At 41.6% G+C, this 17,240-nt stretch overlaps 1 protein-coding gene across 1 annotated transcript; it reads right to left on the bottom strand.

Moving 5' to 3' along the window:
• Positions 1 to 2,285: 2,285 nt before the first annotated feature.
• Positions 2,286 to 9,062, bottom strand: fgfbp3 (fibroblast growth factor binding protein 3). Its single transcript, XM_085296086.1, has 3 exons — positions 9,020 to 9,062; positions 5,535 to 5,811; positions 2,286 to 3,664 (listed from the first exon to the last, which is right to left on the bottom strand). The coding sequence occupies exons 2-3, from the start codon at positions 5,804 to 5,806 to the stop codon at positions 3,223 to 3,225; spliced, it is 714 nt and encodes a 237-aa protein (XP_085152212.1). The 5' UTR covers positions 5,807 to 5,811; positions 9,020 to 9,062; the 3' UTR covers positions 2,286 to 3,222.
• Between the last annotated feature and the right edge of the window lie 8,178 nt (positions 9,063 to 17,240).

Here is a 17,240-nt window from a genome sequence, read left to right as displayed (position 1 = left end):
ATATAACATATTATAATATAATATAATGTAATATAATATTGGATAATATAGTGTGATATGATAAATCTACCCTACCGCCTACTGGTGTTGGCCAGAGGGGCCGATGGCGCGATATGGCAGCCTGGCTTCTGTCAGTCTGCCCCAGGGCAGCTGTGGCTACAACCGTAGCTGCCTCCACCAGTGTGTGAATGTGAGAGTGACTGAATAGTGGCATTGTAAAGCGCTTTGGGTGCCTTGAAAAGCGCTATATAAACCCACTCCATTATTATTGTTATTATTAAATTACTTACGAGTTTAATTTGTCAGCAACTTCCTGCCAGCCCTCTCTCCTTGCTTTTGCAGCCTTTGCAGTGTTCCCTTGCGTTCTGATTAAACTCTGAAACTCCTGAAATCCCTCACTCAAGAGTTCTTGCTCTGCTGCCGAAAAATACCGAGCCGAGCGCGCTCCGTCGACATTTTCGCCGACCAATCAGAGGGTTGCCGATCAATGTTTCCACTATCGATGCGTAGCCCCTTTTACGACACCCAGTGATGTCACATTACTGCGTCCAGCTGTACTAATCGTCAACAGCAGGTGTGTTCGGGGAACCGGATTAGCGCGCTCACGGTTAGCGCGATGGTTTGGTCTTGGATGTTTCATTTGATCTTGGATGTAGTAAGCGACGTACGAAGCACAGGGCCCAGGTCTCCATCACTGTTTGTTGTTTGCTACTTCCTGTTTCATTTTGCTAGTCTCTTGTATCATGTGTGTAGTTTTGAGCTCCCTTGTCTCGTTAGATTCTGTTCACCTGTGTCGTGTTTTCCCCAGCTGTGTCCTCTCTCCTAAATTACCTCATGTATGTATTCAAACGATTTTCTAAAGTGGGTTTTTTTTTTGTGTGTCATTGTATCGAGTGCAGGGGAACAGTCAGGCTAACTTGATGAACAAAAACTCACCTTTATTCAGTCAAACCCAAAGCAGTAGAAACAGAAAATCCAGTGATCCAGGTGGAGAAGATAGACTCAGGCTGACAAGCAGGAAAAACTGTTTGATGCAGGGAAGCCAAGATAACTGAAACAAGGAAGTGAGTACACACAAAGTAAATAACTAGACCTAAAATAGACCAAAGGACATAAACAAGAAACCAATCTGAGGTCCACTTTATCTTCACCACCACTTAACAAACATGCATATTTTAGATTGTGGGAGGAAGCCAGCATTTCGTCTGTCACCTGCTCACTTTGTTCCATTTAGTTGAACCTCTTGAACTTTGTAGTTCATGTTTATTTAGTATTTTGAAAACGGTTCTGCTTTTTGCTAAGTTTGCCTGCTTTGTCTGAAATGAGCTGAAAGTGACCTTTTTATTCATCATGAAACCGAAAGAGTTTAAAAAGTTTCCTTCCCTTTGCTATTGGTCAGACAGGCTGGCCTAGTATTTAAGAAATTCTTGGATTTTCTCACACAAACATCTCTGGGGTTTACAAAGAAAACATCCGGTGGTTTGGGGGAAGATGCCTTGAGAAAGGTCAAACTGCTTCGACCTGAAAGAAAGGCAACAGTAACTGGGCAGGCAGCAAACATCTCTGAATGCATTACGTGTTGAACCTTGAAGCACATGTGCTACAGTAGTAGAAGACCTCTCTGCCATTCAGGCTACTGCTAGTGGTGTAATGGTGTGGGGGATATGTTTTGAGTTCACTGTACTGGGACTGCCACCACAGTCACTAGATATCAGTCCAGTAGAGCACCGCTGGGATGTGGTGGAATGGGACAAATCCCAATGAATGTTTTCAGCACCTTGTCGAATCCATGCCACAAAGAACTGAGGCAGTGTGCACCTAATAAAATTGCCAGTAAGTGTTTCTGGCGTCATTAAACATCCATACTGCCCATAGCTAAAAGAATTCATGTCATTTGGCTCTATGGAAGTCTCATCAGTATGCACTATTTTCCATAACTAAATAAAATGTACACGAGAAGATCGCGAAACAGAAATTCTCCATTAAATCCAGCCTGTCCATTAATTACATTGAGCATGGTTGGGTCAACAGAGCAGTGGAGAGCATTGATCTTCAGCAAAGAACAAAGGCAGCACACTTATTTTTCTCCTGTGTCATGTTTAGCTCAAAAGTCAAGCTTTTTTAACTCTTATAACCAAAATATTGCACTGTGTGGTTTTTACTCGTGTAAATACCACAAAACTCCCAAACTGTTCTCCTTTAATGGCCAAGATGTCATCACAATATTATGATTATGTGTAAAGATATGGGGTGAATGCATGGACTACTGAATGTTAATCACATGATTAGAAAGGGAAATTTGAAGCACTTTATTGTCGAGTTGCAACATTGTTAACAGTCATTTAGAAAAAGTTACACAAAGTGTGTGTAAAAAATAAAAAAAAGTTTCACATCAAGAAAACAAGAAGTACTAAAATACACATGATTAAACTTAAAAATCACTATTCTCACTGTTGCCCACAGAATTATTACATTTATGTATTATCAGAAAATTTGGACATAAAATAACTTTTCAGTTTCTGAGTTCTAGAAAACACGTCTATGATGGCAAGACACACGTCCAAAATCTAAACGTACTCAAAAAGTGAAATCTAATACAAACTAATTGGTTTATTTTTTCCAAATAAAGAAACTTGATGCGAATTATGGGGTTTATACTGTTAGCCTCATGCTGATGAGAAGTTTTGTGTAAAGCCAACTGTAGCAGTGAGTCCTGCATTAACGAAACGTGAGCTGAACTGAAAACAAATATTAAAACACCTGGAAAGCCTGACACACCCACTGAAGGTTATTACAAAAAGTACCTTTACAGGTCGACTCTTTCCCATTTCAGATTAAATTAACAGTCTAATGATTTTCTAATAAATTAATCATGTTCAATGAACATTAACACCTTTAATTTTAATGGTTTTGCATAATTTATATTACCTGGTAGTAATTATTTCTCCAATGTAGCATAGCTAAGGAGATGCCATGGGGCTAATTGGTTAGAGGAAAAAAGTCAGACTCTATAAAAAGCTGATGTTATAAAAGTTTTTATGTCCAAATGTAACACCAGTTGTTTTTTTCTTTATTAAAGCAGCTCCATGTTGAAAATGAAATTAAAGAATATATATATTGTTATAAACGAGCTGCCTGATTCTTCCCATGAGACTAAGAACATGATTTCCAGTGTTTTCAGATTGTGAATTCGCACCATCATAAATCCAAAATAATTTCTCATCAGCCTTCAAAGAACTTGACAAAGAAGGAGCAGACCGATTGCCAGCCCTCGCTGCAGTAAGCCTGCACCGGCTCCATGTCACTCTGCATTCCCTCCTCATCCTCGGCCTCAGTCCTTTCCTCCCTCCTCTTCTTCTTCTCCTCTGCCTCCTCTTCCTTCTTCTTCCTTTTGTCCATCCTTCCTCCTCCTACACTCTTACCAGCTGGTTTCTTCTTCCCTCCTTCCTTCCCTCCCTTCTTGTCGTCTTCCCCGTTGCGCTGAGCGAGCTTCATGTGGGCCTCTCCGGGCGCCTTCTTGCAGGTTTTGGCCTTCAGGACTTTTTCCCCTTCGCAGGCATTCTGCCTTTTCTTCAGCTTTCCCACCAGCTGCTTCCAGTACTGGCTGGACTTCACCCCATAGGCCTGGCAGAGGTCTGGTTTACCAGCGTAACGACACCAATACCTGCAGGAGGAGCACAAAGGCCAAAGTCAAGAGAGCTCCACAAGCTTGGCATGGTTGGACACCATGTGCACAGACCGTTATACCCAGTGTGTCCGAATGGTTTGAATGGTATGAGTCTCATAAAGCACTCGTCTTCTCTCTCCGAGCTCTTCAGTGGTTTAAATGACATTTCTGTACTGCTTGAAGTCAGCATTATAAGTAATATTTGAATGAATAATTCAAACATTATTTACTAAGATTTATGGCAGGCAGCATGCTTCAAACTGTGCCACATTATGATGGTGGTGTGTGCACATGATGAGGCTCAGCGTCTCGCAGAGGCTTTAATCTGCAGGGTGGAGCATTTATATGGATACACCGTAATAACATGGGAATGGTTGGTGATATTAAAGTCCTGTTTGTGGCACATTAGTATATGTGAGGGGGCAAACTCCTCAAGATGGGTGGTGACCATGGTGGCCATTTAGAAGTCGGCCATCTTGGATACAACTTTTGTTTTTTTTCAATAGGAAGAGAGTCATGTGACACATCAAACTTAATGGTAATGTCACAAGAAAAACAATGGTGTGCTTGGTTTCAACGTAACTTTATTCTTTCATGAGTTATTTACAAGTTTCTGACCACTTATAAAATGTGTTCAATGTGCTGCCCATTGTGTTGGGCAGCACACTGGGCATGTTATTACGGTGTATACATATAAATGGCCCACCCTCTATATAACTGCACTTTTTGTATGTAATGCTGAATGCACTTCTGAATAGATCCTAATGGACTTTAATTGTCTTTGTACCTGTCAAGTTTAATCTAATCAAATTTATCATTAAAGCTGAAAAAGGAGGAGAAGAATCTGAGTACAGCCCATAAAGAAATCTGCAGGAAGCACAAAAGCATCCGTCTTTTCTCAGCAGTGCGCACACAGCGAGCTCTGAAACATCAGAATCGGTTATGGAGTAGTGATTTGTCTTTACGATACACTGGACTCAGGCAAACCTGGACTGTGTTACAATTATATCTGAATTTTACAACACAAGTTACTGACTGTAACTAATACCTGCAGCCTCACAAGCGAGCGAAAAGAGCACTGAGGGCATTTGCACATGTCAACTGATTTCTTTTAATGTAACCACATTTAAAAATAATGGTTGTGACTGAAGTTCTGTGTTAAAAGAATAAAACAACAATAAAATAAATATGAGTTTTCAAATGGATTTTAAAAATATCAATAACACTAACTTCATTTAGTCGGGATCTGTTGGTAAAAATCATGTTTTGTGTTCTTCATTCTACACATCAGGCAATATGGGACACTTCGTTGTAATAAGGCACCCTGAGCCTAATTCATACAGAGAACAACAGCTTCAGAGACCGCACACGTCCCTGATTGTCAACACAACACATGTGAGTACATATGGATTCGTCGTTGATCTGATCTGTCCTGCTCTTTCAGAAACACACTCGTCTGTTCGTGCACTACTCGCTGTCAGCTCATTTTTCACACTAATTTCCGCTGCTATCAGTAGACTTTGTTGGTCATTACTGAAATTAATTGTCTGCATTTTGGGATTTAAATTAACTGGAAGTTAGTGAATCACCTGCAGAGCTTTCCACTCCCACTTTAAAAGTGAGTGCAAAAACTTCTTTCCTTTTTCTACAGTCGTGTGTTCACATTGATACTCTGTACAAAGCCTTACCAGGAAAATAAGGTCTCACCTCATTTCCATAACAAAAGTGAAGCTTAAGAAATCAAGTCTATATCTATTAACATGAACTAACGAGGACTTTGTCTCTTTAAGTGGAAATAAACACTGAGTCGTCTGAAACAAGAGCAAAGCACCAGTATGAATGTTTAGTCAGAGGATTTATAATTCACCTTTGCAGGTCTCCTTGTGCTTCAATGCTGCAGTTCACCAGCAGGCTCACCAGACCTTCACCCGATGTCTGCCAAACACAGCGATGCCCCTCCTTGGTGGTCAGCTCTCCGGAGCCTGGCACGGAGCGATTTCTGGGTCTCTTGGCCGGTTGAGGTGATGGAGGAGGCTGACGGGGTTTGTCAGGCTTCTCCTGCCCTGGTTGGCGTTTGGCTTCAGTGAGGATGGGGACGAATAGGAGGAGGACGAGGACACAACATGGCAGGGCACTCATTGTGGCTGTTCAGGGGAGGGAAGAAAGGTTATGAAAGCTGTTAAGTATTTAGAAGCACTTTTAAGCTGGAATTAAATTCATGTTGGAGAAAACGGCAAAAATGGTAGCACCAGTTAATTTTAAGACAATCGAACTCAAGGTTACAGGAAAGAGATGATTACTAGACTTTGTGCCAGCTGGACAGCCATCATGTCATTGCAGCTTTATGTAATATTCTTGAGTGTAAGCTATGTGCTAGGTGACATAATCACAACCCTTATCAGCCAACTGGAGGAGGAAGAGGAGCACAGCTGATGGCTGAAGTCACAGCACAGTCACAGTTTGTGTAAATGTTAGAACCTCCAGTCTTTCTGGACACCAACTTTACATCCCTGAGCAGGAATTTTCATCTGTCCAGTCTGACATTTACTCAGTCGTGTCCCCGTGAACATGAAATAAAAGTGTGTCCTTATTTAAAATGGGAAAGAAATTATATTTGGGGATTGGAGGGATGGCCGACCATGGGACTGGTGGCATTCTTGCTAAACAATCTAGGTATTAAAAGCTTGTGAGTTGGACAGGAGAAAGATCAGGCTTTTGGGCTGAAAGGCAACAGTTGCCACTTCTTTTAAAGCTCTGGTTTCTTGGTTCCACTGATTTTTGTGTGTCCAAAACACCTGTTTCTGACACCAAATAAAACTCCTGCTGCTATAACTTACTGATGAGACTTCCACAGAGCCATAAAAATCTGTGCTGTTGTGAAAAAAAGTTTGTATCCTTTAAAACAAACAAATAGATTTCCTTCATATTTTCCTGTGAGATGAGAATATTCAGTCATATTTTTAGACCTGAACAGGAAGTCGTTTGGTTTTCTTCATTTTTCATTGCTCAACAATGAGCCATCATCAGGAGAGTCCACAGTGTGTTGGAGAATCGCCATGATGTACCTCGATGACACGGAGTCGAGTATTTTTCAGTGAAGCTGAAGTTAATTTTGCAAATACAGACGTGTATTTGTCTGAATTTGTTTCCATTTGTCTGTGTAAAGACTTCACAATCTCTCTGACTGAAGCTTTGTTTGATGTGTGCTGTGAATACATCTCAGCACAGCTGTAATCTGTAATAGTAAGCAGCACTATTCTTCATATTTCATAACCGTGTGCACAAAGGACAAGATGTCTGTAGTCTGTCTATGGCCTGAATCTAACCTGTTACATTTAGGTAAATAGTGTGTTGGACAGAGTCGAGAGTGTATTTGCCAGCATTTATGATCTGATGATAATTTAGCTTTTCGGAAAGTTTCACGCTAGCCTTTCCTTTAACTGTTAATCTTTGAAGTAAGGAAATAAAATTAAAACCAACAGTAAGTGCTTTTATTTGCTGCTTTAAGCTTGTCTACATGTGTAAACATTGAATGAGACTCGGGGGCTGTAAGCAGAGCCACTAAAGAAATAAAAGCTTCTTCTATCTTTACTTTCTGGTAACTTCTTGCATCAACCCATAAAATGTATCTATCAAAGGACAAAAACAGATTTGTTTACAACTTTAAAATGAATTTTTGAATAGAAAGCACAATAAAAGTTTAATGACTGGTGCAACAGAACTGGGTCAGTGCACACTTCATCAGCACAGGAAGTTAGCATCGCAGCATATACAAAACTACGGATTCTACTCCAGAACATGTAAAACAGTTTAAGAGAGTTTCTCATCAGAACCCAAAGCACCAAGAAGTGCCAAAGAGCATCCGGACACATGAGTGTTAAGTGTTAACAAATGGACAATGGGCACTCAGCGGGGGGGTGAGTCTGTCGTTGGCTTATTGAAAATCAGCCAAGCGTCAGAAACACTCCACCAAGAGGAGTCCAGCCCGGACGTGGTGCTGTCAGTGAGCACTGGGGAGGCTTTCAGGACCCACCAGTACTTCCACATTTACTTATCCTCCAGAAAAAATCCTTTATTCAAACTGAATGGACTGTTTGTTATTTTTGACGCATCTTTTCTTGCATTTTATTGTGAAAATTAAGCTTCAAAGTTTTTAAATAGACTCTGTTTTCAGTTTAGCTGCTACAAGCTTGATTAATCATGTTTCACAATTACTCTTCTGTAAACACAATCTAGATTATTAGAGGAATTACTCGCGTACATCAGGTCAGTGCAATAAAACAGGCTGTAGCACTGTGTGGTAATGATGCTTTTATATGACCAGAATGAGAGCCATTAATAATATTCATGTGTTGGAAATGGAAAATTAAATCAGCAGAGCATCAGGCTCCCGGGCCTCACGGCCGCTGTGATTTCCAGTGAGCCGATGCGTGAATTACAAGTGATGTGTGTGAGCGTGCACTCTCACACATGCTCAGTCACATCGCTCGCCAGATACAGTCAAAACACAAAGGTCGCCAAATTCTACCAGCAAGGTACAAATTAGTGTGTGATTACTGACGGCGAGGTCCACGTACAAAAAATAACTCAAGAAACACGTCAAGAAAATCTGACGCAGAGCCAGATTTTACCAGATGGACGTGAGTTTGACTCCATTTCAGTGCACAAACAAATAAAATTAGTAAACACTGTAGTTCAAGAAAGGATCCTAACCCGTCTCCCAGCTTCTAAAGTTGGGCATCACTTTTACTTTCTGCTGTTTGATTATTCAAAGACAAGCTGCTGCCAAAAATCCTCCCTTAAAGCCTCAGAAATAGAAAAACAATCATTCTTGATGATCCAAAATCCCACAGTCCACGTTCCTGTGGATCAACACCAAAGAGTCTAAAGTGACATTTCTGAATTGAACAAAGAGTTTCAGGATGCACAGCATTAGAACGGAGCAACGATTGTATGGTATTGTTTGGCTTTGAAAAACCTGGAGGAAAATAATAAAAGCATTTTTTCATAATCAAGACTTTGTGTATGGCTACACTTCATGCAGTTGTATGTTGACATGGCGCTCCCATATTTGTCTCCCTCACTTCCCTTTTTTTAACATCTTCAGGAACAAAAATGACACCAAACATCTGTTTTCACAGTAAGCGTCACGTTTCTGGAGATAAAAACAAAGTAAAATAATCCCCCCCCCAACCACCCCTCCCCTCCCTTTGCACCCTCATCAATAAGTCATGACAAAAAACAAAAAAAGACCTTTCTTTGTTGTGTCTAATATTTTCTCAGACAGTTTGAGGAAGCAGTGGAGATGAAGAGAAGGTTAGCTGTTGATGAGTGGAGGCCCGGTGCTCTTACCATGTGACGCTCTTCGGCTCCGAGTCGCTCTGAGACTGAGGGGGCCACAAACACTCGGATAAAAGAGGGGAGAAGAGGAGGATAAAGGAGGAGGAGGGAGGGAGGGAGGTGGGGTGGTTTTGGGGGGGGGGGGAGACTGCTATACCAAGAAGTCTAAAAAACAAGGACACCTCCCACATTCTCCCCCCAAAATACATGTGTGAAAGCAGCACAATGGACACACTTGCCAAGGTCCCTCGCTCTGTGCCACGCTGACGACATTTTGAGGGTTTGGATGCATCGCTGTCATTCAGCTCGGGGAGAAAACGCCGCTTTGTTCCTAACTGGAGAGTTTTCTGTTGTAAGGTGCTTTACAAATTCATCCACTGCACAGTCCTCTCACATTTAACTCTAGGACTAGCTGTTATTGTTTAATGAATCTGTTAATTATCACGTATTAACATTTCTTACTGACACTGTGTGAATGTTTGTGGGATTACTTAAAAAACGAGCTCTGTCCTGACTTACTTTGGCCTTTTGTAGCCTGCAGAGAGTCGTCGATGTTTTGGGTGTGATGGAAATGAATGTGTGGCACAGCTGACTGTGTCACAGAAACATCAAGTTTGGGGTTTGTTTGAATAGAGCGTAACAGCTGAGACTGTGATAATCACTGATAAGAGACGTACATCTTTTATATACAGCTCATGTAATTACACTTCTTCGCAGTTTTCCAGCATCTCTTTGGTGTTTTTAAACCTTAACCCCAACAAACTGACTCCGTGTGCTGCCCACACACAGGGACACAGTCACTTCAGTTCAATTCAGTTTTATTTACAGAGCACCAAATCACAACAGTCGCCTCAAAGCGCTTTATATTGTAATATAGACCCTACAATAATACATACAGAGAAAAACCCAACAATCATGTGTCCCCCTATGAGCAAGCACTTTGGCGACAGTGGGAAGGAAAAACTCCCTTTTAACAGGAAGAAACCTCCGGCAGAACCAGGCTCAGGGAGGGGCGGGGCCATCTGCTGTGATTGGTTGGGGTGAGAGAAGAGCTCCATATGCAACAAACTGTCTTGTGGTCTGGGGCCTGTTCTTCGTACCTCGCTAAGTACCGTATTTTCAGGGCAAGACAAATTTATTAGTACAGAAGTTTTTTGTCACAAGGAAAGTGCTTCACATAATAAAGACATAATGGCATGAATAAAAGATTTAAAGTGCACACAGGGTACCAAGAAAATAATCCAATATAAAAAGCTGTTTTAGAGCTGTTAGCTTCAGTCATCAACATTGCTTTACCAGGTGACGACTGAACGGTTCATTACTTATTAGAGTGTAAAAAGAATCAAGGAAAGAAAACATAATAAAGCTGCTCATCATCTGCTCTACTCGCAATGCCACGATTAAAACTTTCAGGATATTCTGTGTTTATTTTTCCCGCCGAGCCCTCTGAATGATGACATGTTGCTTATTGCAATAAAAGCTTGTATAAGCAAAATAATACATAACAGTTCATCCTTACTTACTCATTTCTTATTCATACTGAATCTTGAAAGAGAAAGTATTACAGCATCACTACACCCTTATTCCAAGCTAAAACATCTGCCTGGAATAAAACTTCGTATGTGGAAACAAATATTTTGTTCCTTCTGAAGCTGGTTGTGACTTTAACCGATGCACATCCAGAAATCCGTGCAACACAGACCAGCAGTGATTTTAAAAGAGGAGAGTAAACAAAGAATGCAGCGGTGACTGGTTTGAAGCTAAACTGCATGCATCTGCAGAATGATCTATAATGCATGCAAACTCAGAGTCATTTATTTCGTTTTCTGCCGGCCTGAGTCTGTCTCTCCTCCCCTCTGTCACTGTATTCATAACGCGAATTCAGCCCTCGGCGAGATGAATGAGGAGAATCTTCTCTCCTCTCCAGGACAAAGGCTCGTGCAGGAATCTGGGTCACAGCTTAACCCCCTGCTGGCACTCTTGTCATCACTGCCCAGCTCCTTCTCATTCAGCACAGGGGTTGGTGGATCTCTGAGTGCGCCTCTCTCTTCACCCCTGCGAGCGCTGCCAAAAATCCTCTTGGCCAAAGAAGGACACTCTGAAAAACAAGTCGACCGTGCCATGACTACGCCGTTCCGCCCGGTCTGGGCCAATCAAGAACAAATTTGTCACCTTGTTTTCGGTTATAAGTGCTCCTCGAGCCGAGCGGCATCGCTCTGATCTGCATTGTTTACTCGAGTTTTAACAGAAGCAGCTCAGTGTGTCAGCGTTTGTGTGCAGTGAGGATGAATAATTTATAGAGGGATGATCCATCTTCCTGCGTTATTTTTAGGGCTTTGTTTGTCAGCCAGAGACTTTTTAATATATATTTTCAATAAAATAAGGCCAAATAGAAACCGTAGTCTGCACTCTGTAAAACTACTACTGTGTTCAAATATTTGATTAAAAGGAAATGAGATTTGTTTCATTTTCTTAGCAAACCTTTAGACAGAAACATTCTGGCATATTTTGACTTTGTCAGGTTGTTCTGGTCAGTGTGTTAATTGCTAACATTTACATTCACAGTGCTCTCTCTCCTTTTAGCTTTGATTTGTCTTATATATAATTCTTCAGCTTAGCCACCCATTATCCACTCATCTCAAAATAAGTTCTGTATCTAACCTCACTAACAAAGTTGCCCAGTCTGTGGTCAAATACATGAGTCCAAGCAAAAACACCCTCAGCTGACAGCGTGATCACAAAGGCAAAGGAAAGTCTAAGCAAGGCATAAAAACTGACGGCAGATGACACAAGAGGCAAATCCACATTTAAACAAGTTAAACTAACTTTGCAGAAAAACTCACTTCCCTTTGCACTGTGAAAACTCATCAGCTGGGATTTCTCCAGCAATCAGAAATGGAAGACGAGCTTCTTGATGTCATTGGAAGGCAGCTGAAGATGCATTGCTCAACTTTACTCATGGATAGAGAAAGAGAGAACAAAGGAAGGGCCTGGAGGAAGGTTAGTGATATTTTAAGACTTCACAGTAAGTTGTGAAAATATATTAATATAACTTCAGCAGACCCAGGAGCTTAATCTCTTCCTGGTCTTCTTGTTGGCTGTTGGGAGTGAATGATTGTCAGTTTCCAGTGCAGAAGCAAGCAGCCACATGTCACATGGCCTTTTGCTGCAAGTCTTCCACTTTCCTGTCTGTCTTCACTGCTCTGCTATCCAATAAAGGCAAAATGCCCTCAAATAATCTTTAAAGCATAACAAGCAAAAAAGCATAATTCTAAACTGCAGACTGTGCAGACACGCTGTCACTGTGGAGCATCATAAGTCTGACATGTGATTCAGCAGACACACAGTCTCGGTGTTGGGAGGTTAGAGAGTTGGCAGTGGTATAAGTTATACGTTCATTTTCACCAGCACGAACAGTTTCGTGCAGATGGAAATGAGCTCATAGCTAAATGTGGTACAATGCCATTATGTATTTTATGCACTGAGCCTTCTTCAGTTTGACACAGTTTGACCTCCTGCACCACAGCCGATATTTAAACATGTATTAGCAATGAAGTAACATATTTATTTATTAGGATTTGATCTTTATAAAGACTTCATTCATTCAGCATTAACATGTTTCTAGCACTTCTACTTCCTGGAGGAAGTATCTGTGTCTTCTGCATATACAGTTCAGCTGTCTTCACCAGCCAGTGTCTGACTGTGTCTCCTGTGTGTGTTCAGCAGGCCTCGTGCAGCCCAGAGGACAACAACCAGAACAGAAACTTCAAACACTTAAAATAAAGGATTGTTAGAGCTGCTTTAAATATGCATCACAGGGGAGGGCGAGGGACACAGGAGGTCAGAGAGAAAGTCAGACCTTGGTAAAGTACAGCGACGGGCACCGGTCTGTTCTGTTGTGTCCTGCACATGATGAAGTGCCAGGAGCTGAGAGCCCCTCTGTGTTATCCACATTTATTATGCATGTGCTGCTGGGACTCTGCTGCCTCCTACTGGTCGTTTCTGGAAACTAACAAAGAATTGAGAGCTGGTCATTGGTTACTATAAAACATGTCAGAACATAGTAACACAGCAGTCATTCATGTTCTGCATGAAATCACTCCGATACACATTTTTATGCTGTAATAAAAGTTTTTCAAGTACTTACATGGAACCTCTGCTGGAACAGTAGGAATATTCCTAAAGCTTCCTATAAACATGCTTTTATTCCTGCTGGCAGTAAGCACATTTCTGACTCACTATGCTGCACAAGCCTCGATTAAAACACCTGTTGCCTATTTTAACCTCTTCTCTCTGACCAGTTTTCAGTCTCCAGTTAAGTAAGTGTGTGTGTGTGTGTGTGTGTGTGTGTGTGTGTGTGTGTGTGTGTGTGTGTGTGTGTGTGTGTGTGTGTGTGTGTGTGTGTGTGTACCGATGATGACTTTGAGTCCTTGACTGCAAACAGAGGCGTCCACTTTCTTGTTTTGAGCAGTTGTTGAGAGACAGCCGCAATCAGCGCTCCACCATCATCGTCACCTCCTCTGCTGTGATTACTGCCGTGATTATGACACCAAACACTGACCTTCAGACTGTGTGTGTGTGTGGCTGAGGAACGTGAAAGAGATGAGAGTGAAGAAGAGCCGACTCTCATTGAAAACCCATTTGAGAGAGCTGCTGGCATGTTTAAACTGCTAATGATGTGAAGGATGAGCTCGGCTGAATTCGTTTAGACTCCCTGTCCTGTCTTTTTATTTGCACATTAACACATTTTGTATATGAATCATGCAGAAAGCAGCGACTGCAGAGTCCAATCAACTTGACGTGTGGTTTATTATCCAGGGAAAATTTGTTTTCCCAGCTCAAAAAATTAAAGTTCTTCATTCACCAAATGTCAACATGATCTGAAGTTTCTGTGAGCAGTGTTGGGCAAGTTGCTTTGAAAAAGTAATTAATTACAGTTACTAGTTACTTCTTCAAAAAAGTAACTGAGTTAGTAATTGAGTTACAAGATTCTAAAAGTAATTAATTACTTACTTTAAAAAAATGTTTAACCCTCTGGGGTCCAGGGTATAATTGGCCATTTTTAACTACTTTTGATGTTTCCTCCACATTTCACCTTTAAAAACTATTTATTTGCCTTGTTTGGTCTCATCATTTTCAGCACAACCTCACGTGTCTGAATTTACAGTTATGTTTTCATTTTGACACACTGTATTAACACAATTGATCTAATATCAGACAAAAAACATCGTAGAAAAAGTTATATTTTTACTGTAACAACCACAAACATGTTTAATGATCATATTTCATAACTTTAAATGCAAATATAAATGGTCAATTTTAAAATCATATGCACAAGTTTTGCAAACAACAAATTTATTTGCATCCATTTACCTTTTATCCCTTTTGTTTAATAATCATTTCAAACTATTTACAGAACAATCAGCTGTTTGCATTCAATAAGATGCCACAAATTATTTGTGCCACTCCAAAAAAATAATTTCTGTCCACTATAAAGGAGAACATCATAGCCTGATACCTGCAGGTCTGACAGCAGCAGGTGTATCACTCCACACCACAACACTACACACTAACTACACAAGACGACACATGAACTACACACTCCAAACACGCTAAACGTCACAAATCTCTCACATCTCAACACTTGCTCTCTCTCTCTCCCTCTCTCGCCGTCACTCCTAAATCTTCCGCCTCTTCCTAAACAACCAAATGTCATGTTGCCATATCATTTTTGATTGGTCGACATGGTGCATTTTTCCACCAACATGAAAGGGCAGTTTTTTTTGGGGGGGGGGGGGCATAAGCAGAGAGGTCTCGCTGCGCTGTCCTTAGACAGTAAACGTGACGAAACTATTGAGGAAAAAACGCCGCGTATATATTGTTTATTATGACTCTGGTTTTACCGGCCTATCAACACAGTTTATAAACTGGTATATGTCAGCTTGTTGCTTTGTCTTTAAGTGGTCGTGTGATTGGCTTACCACGACTGCTTTATTCTTCCTCAGTCAAACAGCAGCACTCGTGCGATTGTTTTGCTCCCTTAGCGCGCTAGTTCTTGTTAGTAACGGTAACGGCGTTGTAACGTTAGAAATAGTAATTAGATTACTCGTTACTGAAAAAAGTAACGCTGTTATTCCCATCACTGTCCGTGAGTTTGTGCAACCCTGATGATCTTGAGGGAAACTGATCTTTTTTTCCATTAACCTGAGCAATCTAATCAGACTGGTTTTCATTCACCAGGCAGTAATGTTACACTGCAGCGCACATACTGAGACAAATTCATTCTGCTGCTGTCACCTCGGGGTGTGACTACATCAGAGCCCACGGGTTTTCAGCTGCAGGAGACGGCAGCGATCCGGAGGGAGAGCGTGAAATAGAAATCATTCCTTCTTGGTTCATTTTCAGCACTACAGACATTTCTTTTCTTCTTTTTTTAAGTCTCTGAATGAGTGTCTTGATACATGCTCAGTCATCCTGGTAAGTAAATCTCCAAAAGTTGATTCTGTTCATCTGGACGTAGCGTTCATGTGTCTTGATACATGCCTGTTCAATATCTACAGCAGGGGTGTCGAACTCGAGGCCTCGAGGGCCGGTGTCCTGCAGGTTTTTTATTAATCACCCCGGGTCAACACACCTGAATCACATGATTAGCTCCAGGCCTCTGGAGAGCTTCAGGACATGTTGAGGAGGTGGTTTAGTCATTTGAATCAGCTGTGTTGGATCAAGGACACGTCTGAAACCTGCAGGACACCGGCCCTCGAGGCCTGGAGTTCCCCACCCCTGATTTACAGCTTACTTTTTACAGGGACGATTTATAAAATGCTGTCAGCTGAGTATAAAAACTTCAGAGTGTACAAGTCAGAGCTCGCAATTCAGTCATTAACTTCCACAGCTTCACAAGCTCTCAAGCACGCACTGCTAGCTGTCAAGCTGCTGGCTCTTTGTTGAGTGCAGAGGAGCCGAGGACAGGAGGCGTTTGTGCACAGCAATGACCTGCACAGAGCATCAGCCATGAGTAACAAAGACCAGCGTGCGTGGTGCTTGTTGCAGTTCTGTGTCTGAGTCTAAAAGAGGATTGTGTACTTCAAAGTATTAGAAAGCTAAGGGCTGTTTTTCAACGTCTCATGCAGCCAGTGGGCTAGAGTCAGCTAGGAGCACCATGCTTTCACTGTTTTATGTGTATTAGTGAATACTGCAGGGGAATATGTTTGAAATGTGCAAGTTGTTAAGTGGAACCTTTATAAAGCCACTGAATGAACTGCTGCATTGTGTGGACGCATTAATATTTTTATACCTGATTCTAGTTTGCTGCTAAATCTCTTTCACACTGTTGGAATTGCAGCTACTCGAAAGCAAACACACACCAAGAAATCATTACAATGAGTTTCACTTTGATCTGCCAACATGCAGGGCGGTTTAAAGCTCTAATGTGGAGCCGTCACCGTAGAAAGCAACAGCAGCACTGAGAGCTCACTCAGCCGGAAAACAATTCACTGCAATTACAATGTTTACTGCTCTTCATGGCAGCAGGTGGACCTATCAGGGACCTCCGTCTGTGACCCAGCATCTTTGTGTTATTTTATATTTTCTTTGCTTATTACACATTGAAATAATGTTAAGTTCTTCTTATTATTAGTTTGTCTTAGTTGAGTTTCAGTCTAGTTAATGTTTCTCCTGATCTCCTGAGTCGTTTCCTGTCCTCTGTGCAGACATGTTGTCGAGCTTGTGTTGTCTTGTCCACATTCTGTTATGTTTCCTGTTTTACTTTGAAGGATCTGGGGCCTGTTCTTCGTACGTCGCTTACTACATCCAAGATCAAATGACACATCCAAGACCAAACCATCGCGCTAACCGTGAGCTCGCTAATCCGGTTCCCCGAACACACCTGCTGTTGACGATTAGTACAGCTGGACGCAGTAATGTGACATCACTGGGTGTCGTAAAAGGGGCTACGCATCGATAGTAGAAACATTGATTGGCAACCCGCTGATTGGTCGGCGAAAATGTCGAAGGAGCGCGCTCGGTATTTTCCGGCAGCAGAGCAAGAACTCATGAGTGAGGGATTTCAGGAGTTTCAGAGTTTAATTAAAACGCAAGGGAACACTGCAAAGGCTGCAAAAGCAAGGAGAGAGGGCTGGCAGAAAGTTGCTGACAAATCAAACTCGTAGGTAATTTAATAATAATAATAATAATGGATTGGGTTCATATAGCGCTTTCCAAGGCACCCAAAGCG

Source organism: Mchenga conophoros, linkage group LG13 (assembly GCF_057382185.1).
Source record: "Mchenga conophoros isolate Kocher_MC1m ecotype Shallow Benthic linkage group LG13, M_conophoros_male_GT1.1, whole genome shotgun sequence".
Lineage (NCBI taxonomy): Eukaryota > Metazoa > Chordata > Actinopteri > Cichliformes > Cichlidae > Mchenga > Mchenga conophoros.
This window is presented reverse-complemented; position numbering and strand designations above follow the sequence as displayed.